At 36.2% G+C, this 17,288-nt stretch overlaps 1 protein-coding gene across 23 annotated transcripts in view; it reads left to right on the top strand.

Annotated features, from left to right (window-relative positions):
- DTNB (dystrobrevin beta) overlaps positions 1 to 17,288 on the top strand; it is a 178,459-nt gene that overhangs the window by 33,696 nt on the left and 127,475 nt on the right. For all 23 annotated transcript variants that reach the window (XM_016121733.2, XM_036223988.1, XM_016121726.2 and 20 more), the window contains 2 exons: positions 7,485 to 7,570; positions 16,706 to 16,860. In XM_016121733.2, coding sequence (XP_015977219.2) covers positions 7,485 to 7,570; positions 16,706 to 16,860 — 241 coding nt within the window. The remainder of the gene's footprint in view (positions 1 to 7,484; positions 7,571 to 16,705; positions 16,861 to 17,288) is intronic.

Genomic DNA, 17,288 nt, shown 5'->3' with positions numbered 1-17,288 from the left:
GATAATTGGACTGGTAATAGCGTTTCTAAAGTAGAAGTCTATTTTCATGCAAAAAGTACTGATTTATGGTTAGCAGCATCCACAATTGTTTGCTGAAGATGTTAAACGGCTTGCTTTCGTAAGAGAAAAATGCTCCCTTTAGTCTTGTTTTCAAAAGTATTAATTTGAATAGCTGGCTCTGATAGTGCAAAGCTATCAACATCATTTAGATTAGGTGAGTTTAAATATCAAAATATAGGCAGAGTTTGAGACTTTACCTAACTGAAATGAGCAATTCCCATTCGGAGGGCACAGGTGAGCATTTCAGCCTTCTCAAGGTACCTGTGTGTTCAAACATATGTTTATTCAGGGTGACTCACTGTCTGCTTAGCTTGGCCCAGAGCTAATCATGGTATTTCCTCAGGGATGGATAATAAGAACTCTTTTTAGAAGTCATGTGCACAGTTTATTGTCAGACTGTAAAATGATACGTCTATGGAAGTGAATTATAGATTTGAGAAAGAATCAGTATGCTCCTCCCTCGGGGAAGATGCTCCTCAGAGAGATTCTGCTTGGGTGGGGTTAAAATAACAAGTTTCTCTTGTCACCCTCACAAATCTTACCTGTTTCTCCTTTCATTTTAGTGTCTTTATGTGGGGGTTTATCTTTACTGTTCATTGTGTCACTTCTTAAATGTTGACCTACTAATCAACCCTGCAGCTGTCAGAGGCCAGATTTTAAGTGAGTCACATTTTTTTTGTAGTGAAACAAGGTTAAATATCTTTCCCAATCTTGTTTGAAGAGAATTGATTCTGTTTTGAATGTGGGCTTTTCCTTGGAATTACTGAAAACGTGAATTCGGGTGAGGTTAGGTGTGCCATGGTCTGGGGCAGCTGACTATTCAATTTTGAATATAACTTGGCCAGTGCATATAAAGTAAAGGCAGATGCGTCTGGTGGGAAGGATCAAGAATGAGTTTTTTCTAAGAAAAAAGAATCAGTTGGATGAAGGACATAACCATAGGGTACTGGGCTATAGGCTAAGTGACGGCAGTTTCTCTCTGCGCCTTTAATTGTAGAGGAAGAAAGCAGGAGCTCCAAAGAAACATTAGAAAAGTAAAGGCGACATTCCTCCTTTGCTTTCTTTGGGGGAAGTGATAGGAAGTTGTCGTTGGGCCTAGACTAGACCAAAGAATTTCAGTGCCAAGAAAAGCATTCAGAGCAAAGGAGTAAATGCTGAGAGCAAATAGTTGAGAGGAGGGAGCTAATTCTTTTTCTTTTTGAAGCAAAAAAAATATAAATAACATGATTTGAGGAAGTAAGAATTGTGAGACTATCCCTTCAGTTATTTGTCAGATGATTATTTCTTTATGCTAAGTTATATGTAGATTTTTATGTAAGTATCTTAATAAGTACTTATAACTATCTTTATTTATTTACTAACTTGTTTATGTTTCCTTTTGAAGGGTCAATAAACCTTTTAATAGTTGAAATCTTGAACCTAAAGTTGTAAGTGGTGGTAAGCATTATAAGTGGGGAAGATTTGTTCATAATTAAGACCCAAGCCCACACCCGCATTTCCAGGATGCATGGTTAAATACTTTTTAAAAACAGGTTCTGAAACATAGAAGCTCACTAAGCATCATTCCCACATCTCTCCTGTCTGCAGAATTCACCCCCCTCACATTTACTGTGATCCTTAATCTCAGCTCCCTCTCCTTTCCCCATACATAAAACACTGTTAACCTTACTTACACATTCCCTTTATCCTATTGAGTTACACATTTACGCTTAGATGCATATCCCCTCCCCCTCAGTAAACCCTCAGTAAAGCATGCAGTGTTAAGCACACTTACACTTGCACACCCCACATTGAATACAGGCAGAGAGGAGAGGAGAGCCATGGTTTGTTGGGTGGGAGATTACATGTGGCGATTGCTCCATTGCTTTTGTGAATAGGCAGAATGGTTGGAAAGTAGATATGAGAGATGATGAGTTAAGGGACCACATGCTACTGACAATAGTTTGTTGAGAGGTCAATGCATGATTCCGTTATTGCATCTACAAACTACTTGATCTGAGATTAGCCATTGAGACTAGTAATAATCCTAATGAGTGGACAAGGATACAGGTGTTTTAGTGCTGATCTAGGTTAATCGAGAAGCATATCTGTTTTTCTGTATTTGAATGTAAGACCTTCTGAATTTAGGGCTATTATGTGCAACAGAGTTAAAAGAATGTTTTGAGTAAGGGATGCAAAATGTTGTAATTGTTGTGTGTTTCTAAAGCATTTTGAAGATTAAGAAGTATTAATTGCCAACTATTAAAATTTTTAGAAATAAATATGTCATTAAGACCTGTTGTATGATGTTTATTGATGGGTACTATGGGCTAAAAATTTCTTCAAGAGCAGAGCCGAAAGTTTGACTTGGCTCTCCTGCCAATATACTGGGCTTTGCCACATTTTCCTGTTTGCATAGATGAATGACATAGGGTTCTTCTCTGCAATATGGAATAGATACCGTTTTGTCTCTTTGAAGGAAGAATGTAAGATTTGGAGCCAGAAAGTGTTGTGCAAAACAGCGTGATTACTTTAGTTTTTTTATTATGTCTTTTGATTTATGATTGCTTGCGAAATAGAAGCCCAAGTCTTAGTATTGCATTCAAAGTTCTATGTTGGTGGTTCTCAGCTCTAGATGCATATTAAAATAACACGAGGAACTTATCATACTAAGAACAGGGTGGACTTTAGGCATGCAAATCTCATACCTCATTGAGATTTGTATGGGTTTACATCTCTAAGGAGAATTATCTTGTTGATTCCTACAAAAATATCCTATTGTGAATTTGATTGGCATTGCATTGAGTCACAACAAGATTCTGATCAGCTTAGGAAGAATCGACATTTTAACAATACTGAGTCATTGATTTCATGAACATGGTGTATCTGTGACTTTAATTTCTTTCATCGGTATGTTGTAGTTTTCATTTTATAGATCTTGAACACATTTTTTAAAATTTTTATCAATGCTTTAATATTTTTGGTGCTATTGTTTTCCCTATTATCTTTTGCTAGTTTGTAGAAATAAAATTGAATTTTGTATGTGACTTTATATTCTGCAACCTTGCTGAAATCCCTTATTATAGTTTTTTTTTTTTTTTGTAGGGTCTGTAGATTTTTTTCCCTAGGTTCTTTGGGATTTTCTACGTAGATGGTTATACTGGCTAGAGTGGACATAGTTTTATTTTTTCATTTTCATTCTATGTTTTTTTATTTTTTTTCCTTGCCTTGTTGCACCAGCTGGATTCTCTGGTGTGATGCTGTCTACTAGCGGTGAGAGCAGCCATCCTTGACTTGTTCTTGATCTTAGGGGAAGAGCACTTAGATTTTCATTATTCAGCACGATGTTAGCTGTTATTATTTTTTTAAGATGCCCTAATCAGATTGAGGAAGTTCCATTCCTTTCCTAGGTTCCTGAGAGTGTTTATCAGAAGTGGATGTGAGTTTTGTCATCCTCGTCTATTCAGATGATCATATGGCTTTTCTCTTTTAGTCTGTTAATATGGTGAATTATATTGATTGATTTTCAAGTGTTAAATCAGTATTAACATTCTTGGGCTAAAGCTCTCTGGGTTGTGATTTTTATTCTTTTTTATATATCGTTACATTTGACTTGATCACATTTTGTTGAATTCATGAGGGACACCCCAACTTTTCTTTTGTTTTCATGTCTTTGTTTTTGGTATCAAAATAATGCTTGTTTATTCCCTGGAAGAGTTAGTGTAGAAATGCAATTATTTCTGCTTTCATTTGTGTTTATAATTCACCAGATTCAGTTTCTATAATGGAAATGGGACTGTTCTGGTTATCTGTTTCTTCTTGAGTAAGCTTTAGTAGTTTTGTGTTTTTCAAGAAGTGGTTTGCATCTGTCCAGTTCATTCAAGTTGTTGAATTTATGCACATAAAGTTTTTTAAAAAATATTTTCTTATCATTTCTGAATGTCTATAGAACTTGTGATAACTCTTGTTTCATTCTTGATATTGGTAATTTGTGTCTCCTCTTTTTTTTTTCTTAGTCAGGATAGAGATTTATCAATATTCACAATTTATTTGAAGGACCAGCTTTGGTTTCATTAATTTTTGTTTTTCTTTTCTGCTCATTTCGTTTTCTGTTTTATTGATTTCCGCTCTTGCTCATTATTTTTTTCCTTCCGTTTTGGATCTAATGTGCTGTTCTTTTTCTCGTGGCTAAGTGGGAAGCGTCGATTGTGCCTTGGGGACCTCCTCTTCCGGGATGAGCATGCGCACTGGTTATGCAGTGAGCAGTGTGCCTGCCTCATTGCTTTCCTTCGACGGCCTCCTGTTCACCCTGGAGGCAGCCAGTGTTGTTTTTTCTAGATCCTTTCACAGATAATTCATACACATACGAGCAAATACAGATACTCCTTGCGTTAATGTGGGCTTACGTCCCGATAAACCCACCATAAGTTTAAAATATCGTCAGGTCAAAAATGCATTGCTACTACATTGCAGAGTATCAGTTGTTTACCCTTGTCACGCACGGCCGGTCAGGGGCCCGCGGCTCAGTGCCGCGCTCCAGCATCGTGGGAGAACATCCTGCTGCATATGGCTAGCCGGGGAAAAGATCAGATTTCAAAATTTGACATGATTTCTACTGAATACATGTCACTTTTGTTCCATCTATCGTAACGTTGAAAAATTCTAAGTAGAACCATCATAAGTCAGGGACTGTCTGTATACGAGAATATTTTTACTCTTTCCTTTTTAACATAATTGCTAAGACTGAATTCTAGCAATTATTTTGTTCCATGCTTTGCCCTTGTTTTTACTTAGTAAACTATCTTAGATATATTTTTATCTTTTATTTATTATTTTTCATTTTTTTAAATGATAGCATGAGTAGCCAGTCTTCTATTAGTGGACATTTAAGGATGAGGCCTGGGCCTTGGTATTTTTATTGTTTTATACATTTTTATTATGGAAAAATTTTTATGTGCATTGTAGTTTCTATATCTGTATATCTTAAGTGTCTTTTAACCTGTAGGTTTCTCCTTCATCATTTACCCCCTTAAACCATTAGCTTTGTCTACTAATGGTAACCTTCACTTTTCCAGGATTCATTTTTATAAAATTAAATGCAAATTTTATTATGGAGTTCAAATAACATTTTTCAGATGTGCAGAATTCATTTCTTAAAAGTTTTTGTTGAGAAACAGAAAACAACTACAGAAAATGAAGCAACAGTTTATAATAAATTGTTATGAAGCAAATACCCATATAAGTCCTACAGAGGCCAAGAAATCGATTGCAGTCGGCACTTTACAACTCCTTTCTGTGTTACAATTCCCTCTCTTCCCCCACATGCATTCAGCACCCTGATTTTTATGGAAATCTCTTCTAAGGTTAATTTTTACTTTCCCCTGTGGAATTTCCCAGATACTCTTGCGTCATGAGATCTGTGTCTGTAAAAAATGTTTACCTTTAACAACATCATCGGCTATGCAGCAAGTACGTCTTCCATCTTGCTGGACTTTAGGAATGTTTTCTGTCATTGCTGCTTCTTTCTGGGCCACTTTACTTCGGGACAGAAGCTGCCTCCCTCCGAGTTCTTCATTACGAGCAGCAGAGACCATCTCCAGCTCATTTTTTTAAAAGGATATGGGTGTTATTGAAGACTCTCTGAGAGAGCTGGGAAAGCGTAGGCTTGAAGACCACGCTGCCGAAAACCCAGCTCAGTCACACAGAGTGGTCTCAGGAAGCACTCTGCCACCAGTCTGGGCCCAGGTGTTGCTGCTTGTGCTCCAGACACTACTGATGCTGAGCTGTGGGCGCTGCCTCCGGGCACTGAGTGTAACTGCTCTGGCTGCTGCCGTCCTCACCAGGTGCACTTTGGGAATTCTACCTTCTAAAAGTTGGTAGTTTTCTTTTTGAAGTCAAGGGTAGTGCATCCGATCGGTGGAGCTGGTGCATATGCCCTTGTCTTGGTTTCGAAGAAAGATGGGAAAGCAAATCTCTGTTTTTGTTTTTGTTTTTTTCTTTCTTCATTCTTTGGTACTGGGAAGAATACTTGTCGCATAAGGCGGGGTCTGTTTAAATGTAGACTCAACATTTGGATGGTTGGTGACCAAAAGGAACTGTTCACCATAAAAGTTCTGTATCAGTCTTAGAAATTCATTCCTTTTAACATAATGGATGCTTTTTATAGCCACTGACGTGGCTCATACACCACAATGCATATTTAACATAGGGAATATTCCTTATCATTTCCAGGTGCCATATTTTCAGGTACTGTGTAAGACAGAGGACAGTATTTATATTTCTAAGCCCATCCTAATTTTAGCTAGTTTTACAGAATTTTTCTTTTATCTGATGAATAAACTTAATGAAATATAGTAATTAAAAACCCGACCGTAGCAAACATTGGCATTTCCTGACTGCGTTTTCTCTGAGAGCCTTCTGTCTTGTAGACCAGTTGCCTTTTTTCAGGTGTGATCTTGCTGCATACAGAGAAGGTCTGGAAAATGGGAGATGCTCTCTTAGGACTGTTAGTAGATATAAATAGGATGACACTTGCTTTTCAAAACCAAGGTAATAATAGTTCTTATTATTGTACAGGTATTTTACTACGTTACTGTGAAACTGTGTAAGCCCAAGCCGTATAAAATTCTCACAAAAGCCTCTTGTGCTTTTAATTTACATATGATGACTTTAAAAGCTGCTAGTGAAGTTTTCCTGTGCGGTGAAACCAGGGCATAGTTGAATGAATGGAGCAGTGGACTGAGGGTCGGCGGCCTTGCCCGACACTGTCTTGGCTGTGCGGCCAGTGTGCAGCGTTGCTTTGAGTAATTCATTTATGTTCTTCTACATTTCATCTTTCCAGTTCCTAAATAAGAATTAATGTTACTCCCCCTTCCGCTTCACTTTTCTCACACTAGTGGTATAGGAAGATTTGAGACAGATGTGATTGGGTTTCTTAGAATAAATGTGGTAACATAAAGGTTGTCGTAGTAAAAACAAAGATTAATGTACTATAAAATCTTTAAGCAGTGTGCACTTTGTTGGTTTAGTACTTAACAATAAACTTGTTAAAATATCGCTATGGAAGGACACATTTCCGAATTATTATTCAAAACAGGTGGTGCTTCAGTTTTAAATACTTAAAATACCTCAACTATGGATTTAATGGGCTAAGTTGATAGATATGGAAATTTACTTCTGGTTCATCCATTTGGCCTCTGCCTACACAGCCAGTAGAAATTGCTTTATAGAATGTTTATAAAACTAATTTCCAAATAATTCAAGTTAGTTTTAGCACCATTCACCTAGCAAAAGAAAAAAAAAAATCCAGGTTACTAAAAATCCAAGGTAATGTTGTGGCAGTAAGGGTAAGGATCAATTTATTGGTTGCTTGCTTTTTTAGTGACACATCCGATTGCTTTTGTGGTTCCAGATAGCAATTATTTCTAATGTAATTTATTTTGCAGTGAGGGCCGAGGCAAGTTGACGGTATTTTCAGTTAAAGCTATGTTAGCAACCATGTGTGGTGGAAAAATGCTGGACAAATTGAGATGTAAGTATTTTCATATTACTTGAAAACTTTATTTTCAAATTAGGACATTTTAAATGAATGTTTTCAGAATTTTGGATGATGCTATATTGAATTCTTTTGTTCTTTTACTTCCACTGTATCACTCACCTGGTTCAGTATATGTAATTTATGCCACCTGCTGTTTAGATGGAAAAGTTGGTTGAATTAATTCGTATAGTGTTTTTCTTTAATCGAGAAATTGGGGAGATTCAGAAGAGTAATGTTGGTATTTTTAAATTATTTAAAAAAATTTTTTATTAAGAATTATACTTGAAGATGATTATGTTGACTGTTTTTAGTTAGAAAATAAATTTGATTACTCTTACCAGATTTGATCATGATTAGCCCTGTTATTAATAACTCCATTCTTCATCAAGTGGTATTTGCTGTGATTAAACTGTTTCTTAACACTTTAGAGCCAAGCTCAGTTGTTTAGAAATTGACAGCTTGTTTTTTTTTTTTCAGTTATCTTTCCTAATTTTTTTCTTACTATTGGCCATTTTGGCCCTTTACTGTTCAGTAGATACTGTAGAAGGGTGGTTAGATGAAATCAAAAGGAGGTAAAATTCACAATTACTAAATTTTTCTGTTTACGGTTTTCATTTATTCACTTATTAGATAGTTACTAACTGCCTAAGCTATGCCAAGCATTGTGCTAGGTTCTTTAAGTACATTTTCTCACTGAATTCTTAAAATTTCTTTGCACAACAGCTGGTATTTTTCTCCATTTTATAGATGAGTTAACCGAGGGGCAAAATTGGGATTTCAACTCAGGCTCTCTAGCTTCAGAGTCCTGTTCTAAGCTACTTTGTTGTACTCTGCTATACCAGTCCTGTAGTGAGGGACACACATGTGATACAGTATCATGATCAAAGTGCCATAATATAAGTACTCCAGAGAGTAAGAAACCCTGTCAGGTTTCAGGGAGGCGAGAATGAAGCTGTGGGCTTTAATGAAGTGTTGCGATACCCTGTTAATTGTTAACTGAGGAAACTGGGTCATGTGTCTGGTAGCTTTTCCTTCCCATAGATTGCATTTTTGATGATTGTGTCCCCATGATTTCCTTCGTGTCCTACATTTGTTCATTTTAATTGAAAGATATAGAGAGGTTTGATCAGATTCAAGTGTGAGCTTTTGGGCAAGGTTACTTCATCACTGCATTCGTTTTCTGTGTGTTTTCTTACATGTGACCGTGACATTGAGAGTGGGAAAGCCTAGAGGGCTCGCTAGAGATGGATGTCGATAATCTAAAGAAAGATCTTAGATAATATGTTTAGTTAAACTGTTATCCGGTTTGTCTTCATTTCAAAATCGGCTGCAATGTAAAACAGATTTTTGGTAGTAAAAATTATAGTTTTATTTAAGTATTCAGTTTTGAGTTTTTTTCACATGGTAATATTACTCTTTCAGGATAAAATTTCTTAATATTTCCTTAATTCTAGCATGATGTTTTTCTGAGGAAGATAATAGACTATGGATGAAATTATATTTCATTCAAAGAAAAAGAAAATTGGATTTTGTTTTATAATGATAATGCTGAAGAATATACGTCACCATCTTTATTTGTAATGCAGAAACTGGTGGGAAAAAAGGAAATTGATTATATAAATGCACTTTCTAGATAACTCTGGAGTCTTTAAGCTTCTACAATTAAATCTGTTCCTCCTACAGAGAGCTGGTACCTGGCACATAATAAGTGAAAAAATTTTGCCAAATACAAATTGTTGATTGAGTACTAAAATTACTGCAATTCTCTGTCGTAACTGTGGACAAGTACAACTTCTAGTACTATGTGCAATGTGAAAAGGGTCAGGTGACAGCAATTTTTTTTTGATGTGGTATTTGAACTTCTCGGAGGAACACAATTGACCAATATTCAAGTGGCACAAAAGTATGCACGCCCAGGCAAACATGGCATGTCAATGTGCTCAGAATACAAGATCATTGCACACGTATATGGATTGATGACGTACGAGCCGTGCTAGGTCACTCATTACCATGTTTATATCATTCGGATAGATTTAAATATGGTTTCTTTTATCTTCTTCATGTTCAAAGTTATAGTTTCTTTACCATCTCTAGCTCTGTTTCGTTATTTTTATTGTACCATAATTATTTTGGCTGGGGGATGAGATGCTTAACATCATAAAATGTTCAGGTATTGAAGCCTATCTCCTCTTTTCAATCATCCATGGTGGAGACCGCTTTAAATGTGGTCTCTCCCTCCCGTTTTAAACAGAGCTCACTGATCATAATTTAAACAGGGATGTCACACTCTGATGCATTAGGGCTAATTGTGAATTTCTGGGTTATTTGTCACTTCTTATAGTTTCAGGTTATTGTTTTTTCCGTTCTTGAGTTTTGTTCTTGGTGATGGTGATGGTGATGGTGTGTGTGTATGTCCTTTATCACTGGTAGATATGACGGTATTATCCAAGTACCAGTCTCTACTGATCTCTCTTTGCTTCAGATTTACTTTCGATATGCCACTGACAGAGGAAACATACCCAGACTTCTTAGTATTCTGTTTAAAGTAGGGATGTAAGTGGTTATCCATCTGTCATGAGAGAAGCACTTGAGCTTTCGTAGTATGACCGGCAGGTTTGGCCGTTGTGAGAATCCTTTTTTCCCTGGCTTTTGAGTTCTCAGCTAGATCCTACTTAGTTGAAATGGCTAAGTGTAGACGAAACTGAGATATAACACTGCATTGTAACATCAAATGGTATTTGACCATTTATTCACTTTCTTCTCCCTACTAATTCCATTGTTTTCCAATTTATGAAATATGTTTCTGTTTTTCTTCTTTTTATTTTGCTCTTTCTGCTTTTTTTCTTTTTAGATTATTTTTCTATAATTTTCTCTCCTCTCCTTTTTTATTCTATTTTTTTTGTTTGTCTTCTCGTTTTAGTGTTAAGATAGCATTTGAAATAACTTAACCAATATTCGTACTTTTAGTTCGAAACATTTCTTAATTAGATTTTTCAAATCTCTCGTAAGAGAGTTTCTGTCCCCAGGTATCATTTATTTATAGAAATGGTTCACTGTTGTGCCCACTAGGGACTGTATCCTAGATCCAAAGGTAACTTCGGTCAAGATTCTAAACACAGTACCAAAGATTTATAATCAGAGAACAGATTTTATTATAAGCATGACCAAAACTCAGTAATGTCAGTAACCCCCCCCCCCCCCAAGTAATTCAGAGGACAAACTTACAGACTGTAAAGCCTGTTTTATTAGATCATACTTAATTGTTAATTAATTTAACAATGATTTCTTTACTTTGTCTAATTCTGTTACTTGTTTTCTAAGAAACTTAGTCTCCCCTTATTCAAACCCCATCTGTCTTACACTAAAAGGTAGGAGGAGCAGGTGCTCCTGTTTTGAAGGGCAGTGTAACAGTGTATATCAGGAAAGTTGTATAAATATTCATATGCATTGACTCAGTCTGCTTCTTGAGTTTATCCTAAGGAATTAAGCAGAGGTGTACCCCAAGTTTTATGTATATTTGGTGAAACACCTGTTGTATATGAAAACTTGAAACAGCTTTAGTGTCCAAAAGTGAGAACCCAGTTAAGTTTTGAGATACCTATATGGTTGAAAATAAAGCCTTTAAAAATATATTTCAGATCAGAATGAAGAATGTAATATAGTTTTAAACAAAAATTTGTTGTGCACATAGAAAAAGAAAAAAATATACCAAAATGAGCGCAAGTATTTTCTCTGCGGTGTAGCATAACCATGGTTTTATAATAAGGATAATTTATATTATTTATGTTCTCGCATGTTTTTGATGGACAGCACTTTGAGTAGCCAGAGAAAATATGATTCGAGGTTCTCTCTGTGTTTACCCAGAACTGGTAGTTCTGACATTTCAATTGTTTGCTTCCTTGATGTTTCATTAACAGACTGTAGGGGACCAACCTTTGAAATTATAAACAAACAATTTTACCTGTTCAAACCTTAGCCTCCTCTGCACTTTTCTTTGAATAACCTGTCACTTCATATTTATCCTGACTGCTTTCTGTTAACCGTTGTTTCTCTTGGTTAGATGGAAGTGGCCGTTTAATTTGAATGAGTGATGCCCATGTTTACATTTCTTATATAACCAAAATGTTTTAGAACTGGGAGCAAATAAGAGATTAAATCCTGAATCTGCATTTTACTAATAAGGAAAATGAAAACATGCAAAAACCATGGGAGACTTGGAGACTCACCTAAGGTAGCCCTGGCGGAGTCAGCACTGGAAGCCCAGACATGCTGTCTCCGATCCTCCAGCCTCACTCTGTCTTTATGAGTGATGTCGAAATGTTCATGAGTTTAGGAAGAAAATATGCACTTGGATTTAGTTACATATAGGTATTTGTAAACATGCATATATGTATACATGTTTTTGTAGGTTAGGTTGCTTAGTTGGTAGAAAGATGACAGGGGATGAGAGTCATTTGCCAGGGAAAGTTAACATATAAAAGAAAATGGTTTTCTATTTATAGACTTGAGTCTTTATTTTAAGTAGCCCTGTCGTCTTGCAAAAGTGTATGGTTGGTTGTGTGGGGAGGACAGAAGAGGAGTGGATAGTTGGATAGATGCAATGAGTAAAATCAGGGTCATTGTCACCAGAAAAAAAACCCCTGAAATGTACGTTATAATGGTAGAATAGTAGCATTATTTTGCCATTTCACAGAGGACTGTATTTTAAAGTTTGTACACATGTGTATTTAAGGGCTTGATTGTGGGTTTTTCACAAGGGAGAAAGCCTTTATTTTTATCTAGAAACACTAAGCATACTTCTTTCAGAGATGTATAAATAGAATTAATGGGAAAATTCACCAGTAATCTGGGAAGTAATTTAGTTGGTAATGCCAGAAGGGTTAGGGCTTTGATTAGAGGATGAGTTTAATTTTTTGGATGTCTTTATTAAATTTTATTGTCTCATTTCTTTGGTAAGGTGTTTCTATCTGTATGTAGTAAATCACACTAACTTAGATTCATTGTTATTCTTCATTTAAGAAAAAAAAATTAGTAGTCACTTTTCAGTATTTTTCTTACAGATAGAAGCCTCATCTTTAAAAAATACTTTTCTTAACCCAGTACCATAAGAAATAATGACTTCTAAATGAAGTAATTTTTTAACTATGCCTCCAGTTTTGGGGTCTACCTCCAGTTTTGGTGTCTAGTAGTATTTCTCTTATTAAAACCAACCAACATGTTTCTGCTTCTTCTCTTACTATTGTAATGTGGGCCTATTTAGTTATAGTTTTTTTTTTCTCGAATTAAAAAATGATTTTCTACTACTTTGAATCTATCACATGACATAGTAACAGTGTAACTGAAAATGATACTTTACGGAGGGAGGAAGTTTGTCATTTCACGATCTAGTCACTTCCTTTTATTGTTCTGAGTGAGTTAGATGTAGATTTGTTGGTGTGAGTGTATATACATGTGTTTTTATGTCTGCGAAGTTGTACATAGTGCATTTATAGAGTTGGTAGCTAAAGTCTCTGATTTTGAATATTTCTACCATTAATGGCTACAAGTTAATAACTTGCTAGTTTATCTGTTTTAAATACATTGAGTGGCAACAGAAAACTTGACCTAACAGTGGCTTAAAACCATTGGGATTTATTTTTCTCATGTAAAAACAAGTCCCTAGGCTGGTAAGTTCAAAGTTGGTACCATAATTTAGGATGTCATCAGAAACTCGGGTTCCACCTGTCTTCCTGCTCTGCCGTGTGGCTTTCCTCTTTAGGATCATAAGTGACTGTTCTACACTAGACCTCATGCCTTCATTCCAAGCAGAAAGAAGAAAGAGATGCCTCTATCAGGAAAACAAAAGCTTTTTCAGAAATCCACTCCAGAGTTACACTGTGCAAAAGAGGCTGTGAAGTCATTTTGTAAGTGGAGCACGTGGCCATTCCACACACAGTCAGGGTTCGACTGGTGAGCGAGAGTTGAAAAATAGATACTGAGTAGTAGGCACTTTGCCATGTCTGCCGCATCCCATGTTGACCTTTCATTTTCGTTCAGATTTAAGGGATGATTAATTTCCTCCTGTAAGAATAGCAGCCAGCTATTTAAAAATTAAGCCACTGTGCTCCTCACTCCTTCAGAGGGCATCAGTTATTGATATAATCGGTAACGTCATCAAGGCTGTGTATATGCAGTCTTGAACTGTGGCCCAAAACTCTGTTTCTCACTGCCTGCAGGATAGTTCCACTTGGAAATTTGCCGAATAGTTCCAATACAGTTATGTTCAAAGCTAGCTATCATTATCTTTAATTTATTTATTTCACTGAGGGTTGTGAGCATTTACCTAAGGTAGAAACTTAGAAACATCGTAACTTTTTAAATTCCTTTACTTCCTAGTCTACCTCGCCATCAACTGCAGTTTCCTGCATTGACATGTCTTGGAGTTCACCCCACCCCCAAATACTGTCACTGCTGTAATCCAGACTCTCACTTCCTCAGTCGGGCATTATTTATAAGGTTTTGTAGCTGATGTTTTCAATCCTGTTCTTTCTCTTTTGTACATCCTGCCAGTCATTAACAGTCTAATTTTCTTGAGACCTAGTTTCCTAAATATTTCTTCCCTAAAGAGTTTGTAAACCAAATCCACATTGCTTTCCTCTTTTAAAATTTCCATTCATACCTTACTTTTCTTGTTTAACCTTATTTACCTTTATTTTTCAATGTAAATAGTTTAACATAGAATGTTCTCTTTGACACATTGTTTCCTGCTTACCATCACTAATAGATAAACTGTATAAATTTCTGTCATAGAGACTTTTATCCTTTTCTAATTGTGTCTGTCCCCAAACCCCTACTCCCAACCTGTTTTGACCTCATCTTTCCAAATCCTAGTTTTCAAGGCTTAGCTTCTAAATTCCTTCCTTGAAGATCTTGTCTATGTTCTAAACTATTTTGAAAAAGTGTGGTACAGTGGAATTTCTTTGGTGTCAGAAAAGTGTGGGTTTAAATCTTGATTTAGCCACTTACTTTTTGCCCTTAAGCAAGTTAACCTTTCTAAACTAGTTTCCTTATCTGTAAATTATAAATAATTGTGTGTATACATGTGTGTGCACACATACGGCTTTTTATGAAAGTAAAATGAGGTAATATTTAATAAAGTATAGTTGTAGTTAGTATTAGGGATTGTTGCAGGAAAACAAAAGCTTAGGATAATAGTATCTTAAACAAAGTTGCGGTTTATTTTTCTCTTATGTAGAATTCTAGGAGTAGGTAGTTCAGGGCTGATGTGCTAGCTTCATGTTCATCTGGGACCCAGCCTTCCTCTATCTTTCTTTTGTGCCATTCTAGTGCATAATTTCGACATCAAAATTTAGAATACCATGTAGTACAAGGTGACTGCTGGAGCTCAGCCATCACAGGTGCATTCCAGCTTAGCCAGCTGTCTTTAACTAGCTTTTCTGGAAGTCCCTCACAACTCTTCTGCTTATAGTTGCATTGGCCAGCACGTAGTCACATGACCAAAGCTTATTAAAAGGAGGCTGTGAAGTTTACTCTTTTAGTTGGGTATATCGCTGCATGAAGTGAAATTAGTGTTTTATTACTAAAGAAGGAGATAAGAGCATTGGGTGGCCACAGGCAGACTCAGCCAGTTACTTATTGTGGTGCCCGGCAAATGGTGAGGCCTCTGCCTTTTCTGTCGAAAGTAAGCTTAGCACTTAATTCTTCTTTGCGTCATGTGTACCTTATTTTTCCAGCTACATTGAAAGTTTCTTGGGGGATAAGGACCATGTATCGTACTTAACATTTCAAAACACCTATTAGAGTGCTTGGCACTTGGACCACATAGTAAGAATTTGGGATGCACAGTCTTTGTTAATTAATTGATTTTACTTTTCCACTAGGACCATACTTCTTTTAGCCTCTTGTTGGATATTTCCCTCCTGCATGAGTATTTATTACTTTTCCTTAAAATACAAACTAGCAGCTGATGTGAGAGGATATACTGAAGATTTTCATCCTCTTGATAATCTCCTGCCTTCTAATGCCTTAAAAGTTACCCTGTGGAGTTGATAACCTAACATTTTATCCTCCTTTGATAAATGTATTTTGAATTTTTTTTTTCCTACACCTAGTGTTTTGGGGTAAATTCCCCCAAATTGAACCTAAAGAGTAGTGCATTATGTATATTACATAAGCCTATTACATATGTATCTCTAATATTCTTGGTCTTTGTGAATATATACAATATGACTTTTCAAAATGCTATGTTTGGAAAGGCTTCAGGAAATTATTTTTTTTTGTGTGTGTATGTGCATATTTGATTCACCAATTCATTTGTAAGGAAGCTTATTAGTTTGAAAGGAAGTTTAGGTCACATTTCTTTGTCAAGTTGTTTTTGAGCTAGAGATTTTTCTTTTCCTCCTTGACTATGGATGAGAAGAGAGGAGTAAATAACTGGAGAAAGGAAACTCCATGACGATAAAGAAATAGTAGTATTATTGAGAACTTCTTTCCCATCTGCTTGGGTCAGAGTTTATGGAAAAATAGAATCTTATATAGTATCAAAGTATCTTGTGATGGAAGAGTTATATGAGTTCTTTTTATTCTGCTCTGGAACTCACAAGATGGAATATTTTAAACATGCCATATTCTTCCTCTTAGTTTATTTCTTTGTGGGAATATATTACATCATTAGTACATGGATATACAAATATAGTTTCTTTCATACCCCATCACCAATATGCTAATAATCATATGCTCAAACATGCATATGCCTTATATAAATACATACATAAACGTTACAAGATAAACATATGCTGCTACAAATTTTTCTTGGAACAAACAGATATACGTAAATTTAAAAAGCATACACCATTCAGTTAGTATACTCTAAAAGAGTAGGTGTACAGACATACGTGAGTGGTTATTTGTTTTGATGTTTAGGTAGAATCCTAAGTGGGTGGGAGAGAGGGGCCTCATAAACACATAATCACACAGTGTTAATAAGAATGAGAATACATGTTAACTAAAAATCATAACTTTACGATGCTTTTAATGATAATTTTTGACTGGTATACAAATGACATAGAGCCTTTTGCAGAAAGTTGACATTTCTTTATAGTTTGACTTTATTTGGTTTTGTTCTCATAGATGTTTTCTCCCAGATGTCAGATTCCAATGGCTTAATGATATTTAGCAAGTTTGACCAGTTTCTGAAGGAAGTTCTGAAGCTCCCAACAGCTGTCTTCGAAGGGCCTTCTTTTGGTTACACAGAGCACTCAGTCCGCACCTGTTTTCCACAGCAGGTAAGGACGGTGTTACAGTACCCAGGGCTGGAGGGGCACTCGTCACCCCCCGCCCCCCACCCCAACCTTTTGTCACGTTTCTCCAGATGACTTCAGTCAAGGGATTCAGACTCTCGAGTAGGGGACTGAACAGAGCTTTAAGTCTGGGGATGGGGTGGGGTGGGTATTAGGGGTTGAAAAAGAGGGGGGACAGAAATTTACCTGAGCACTCTTTTTTGTGGGGGGAGGAGGGACATCTCTTCTGATAATATTCGAAATATTTTAAATCGCTAAAAATGTAAAGAAAACTGTTCAAGATGTTTATATTATTGCTCTCCCTGAGTTCGTTAAACCATGAAATACAGGAATTTTGATATAAAACTCTGTGGAATGTTGGATCATTGTTTCCTGAGCACTGAAGACAAGTAATGCAATCTACGGCTCCTCAC

Source organism: Rousettus aegyptiacus, unplaced genomic scaffold, assembly GCF_014176215.1.
Source record: "Rousettus aegyptiacus isolate mRouAeg1 unplaced genomic scaffold, mRouAeg1.p scaffold_m13_p_7, whole genome shotgun sequence".
NCBI classification, from domain to species: domain Eukaryota; kingdom Metazoa; phylum Chordata; class Mammalia; order Chiroptera; family Pteropodidae; genus Rousettus; species Rousettus aegyptiacus.
Note: the sequence above shows the minus strand (reverse complement) of the source record. Positions and strands in the feature narration are given on the sequence as shown.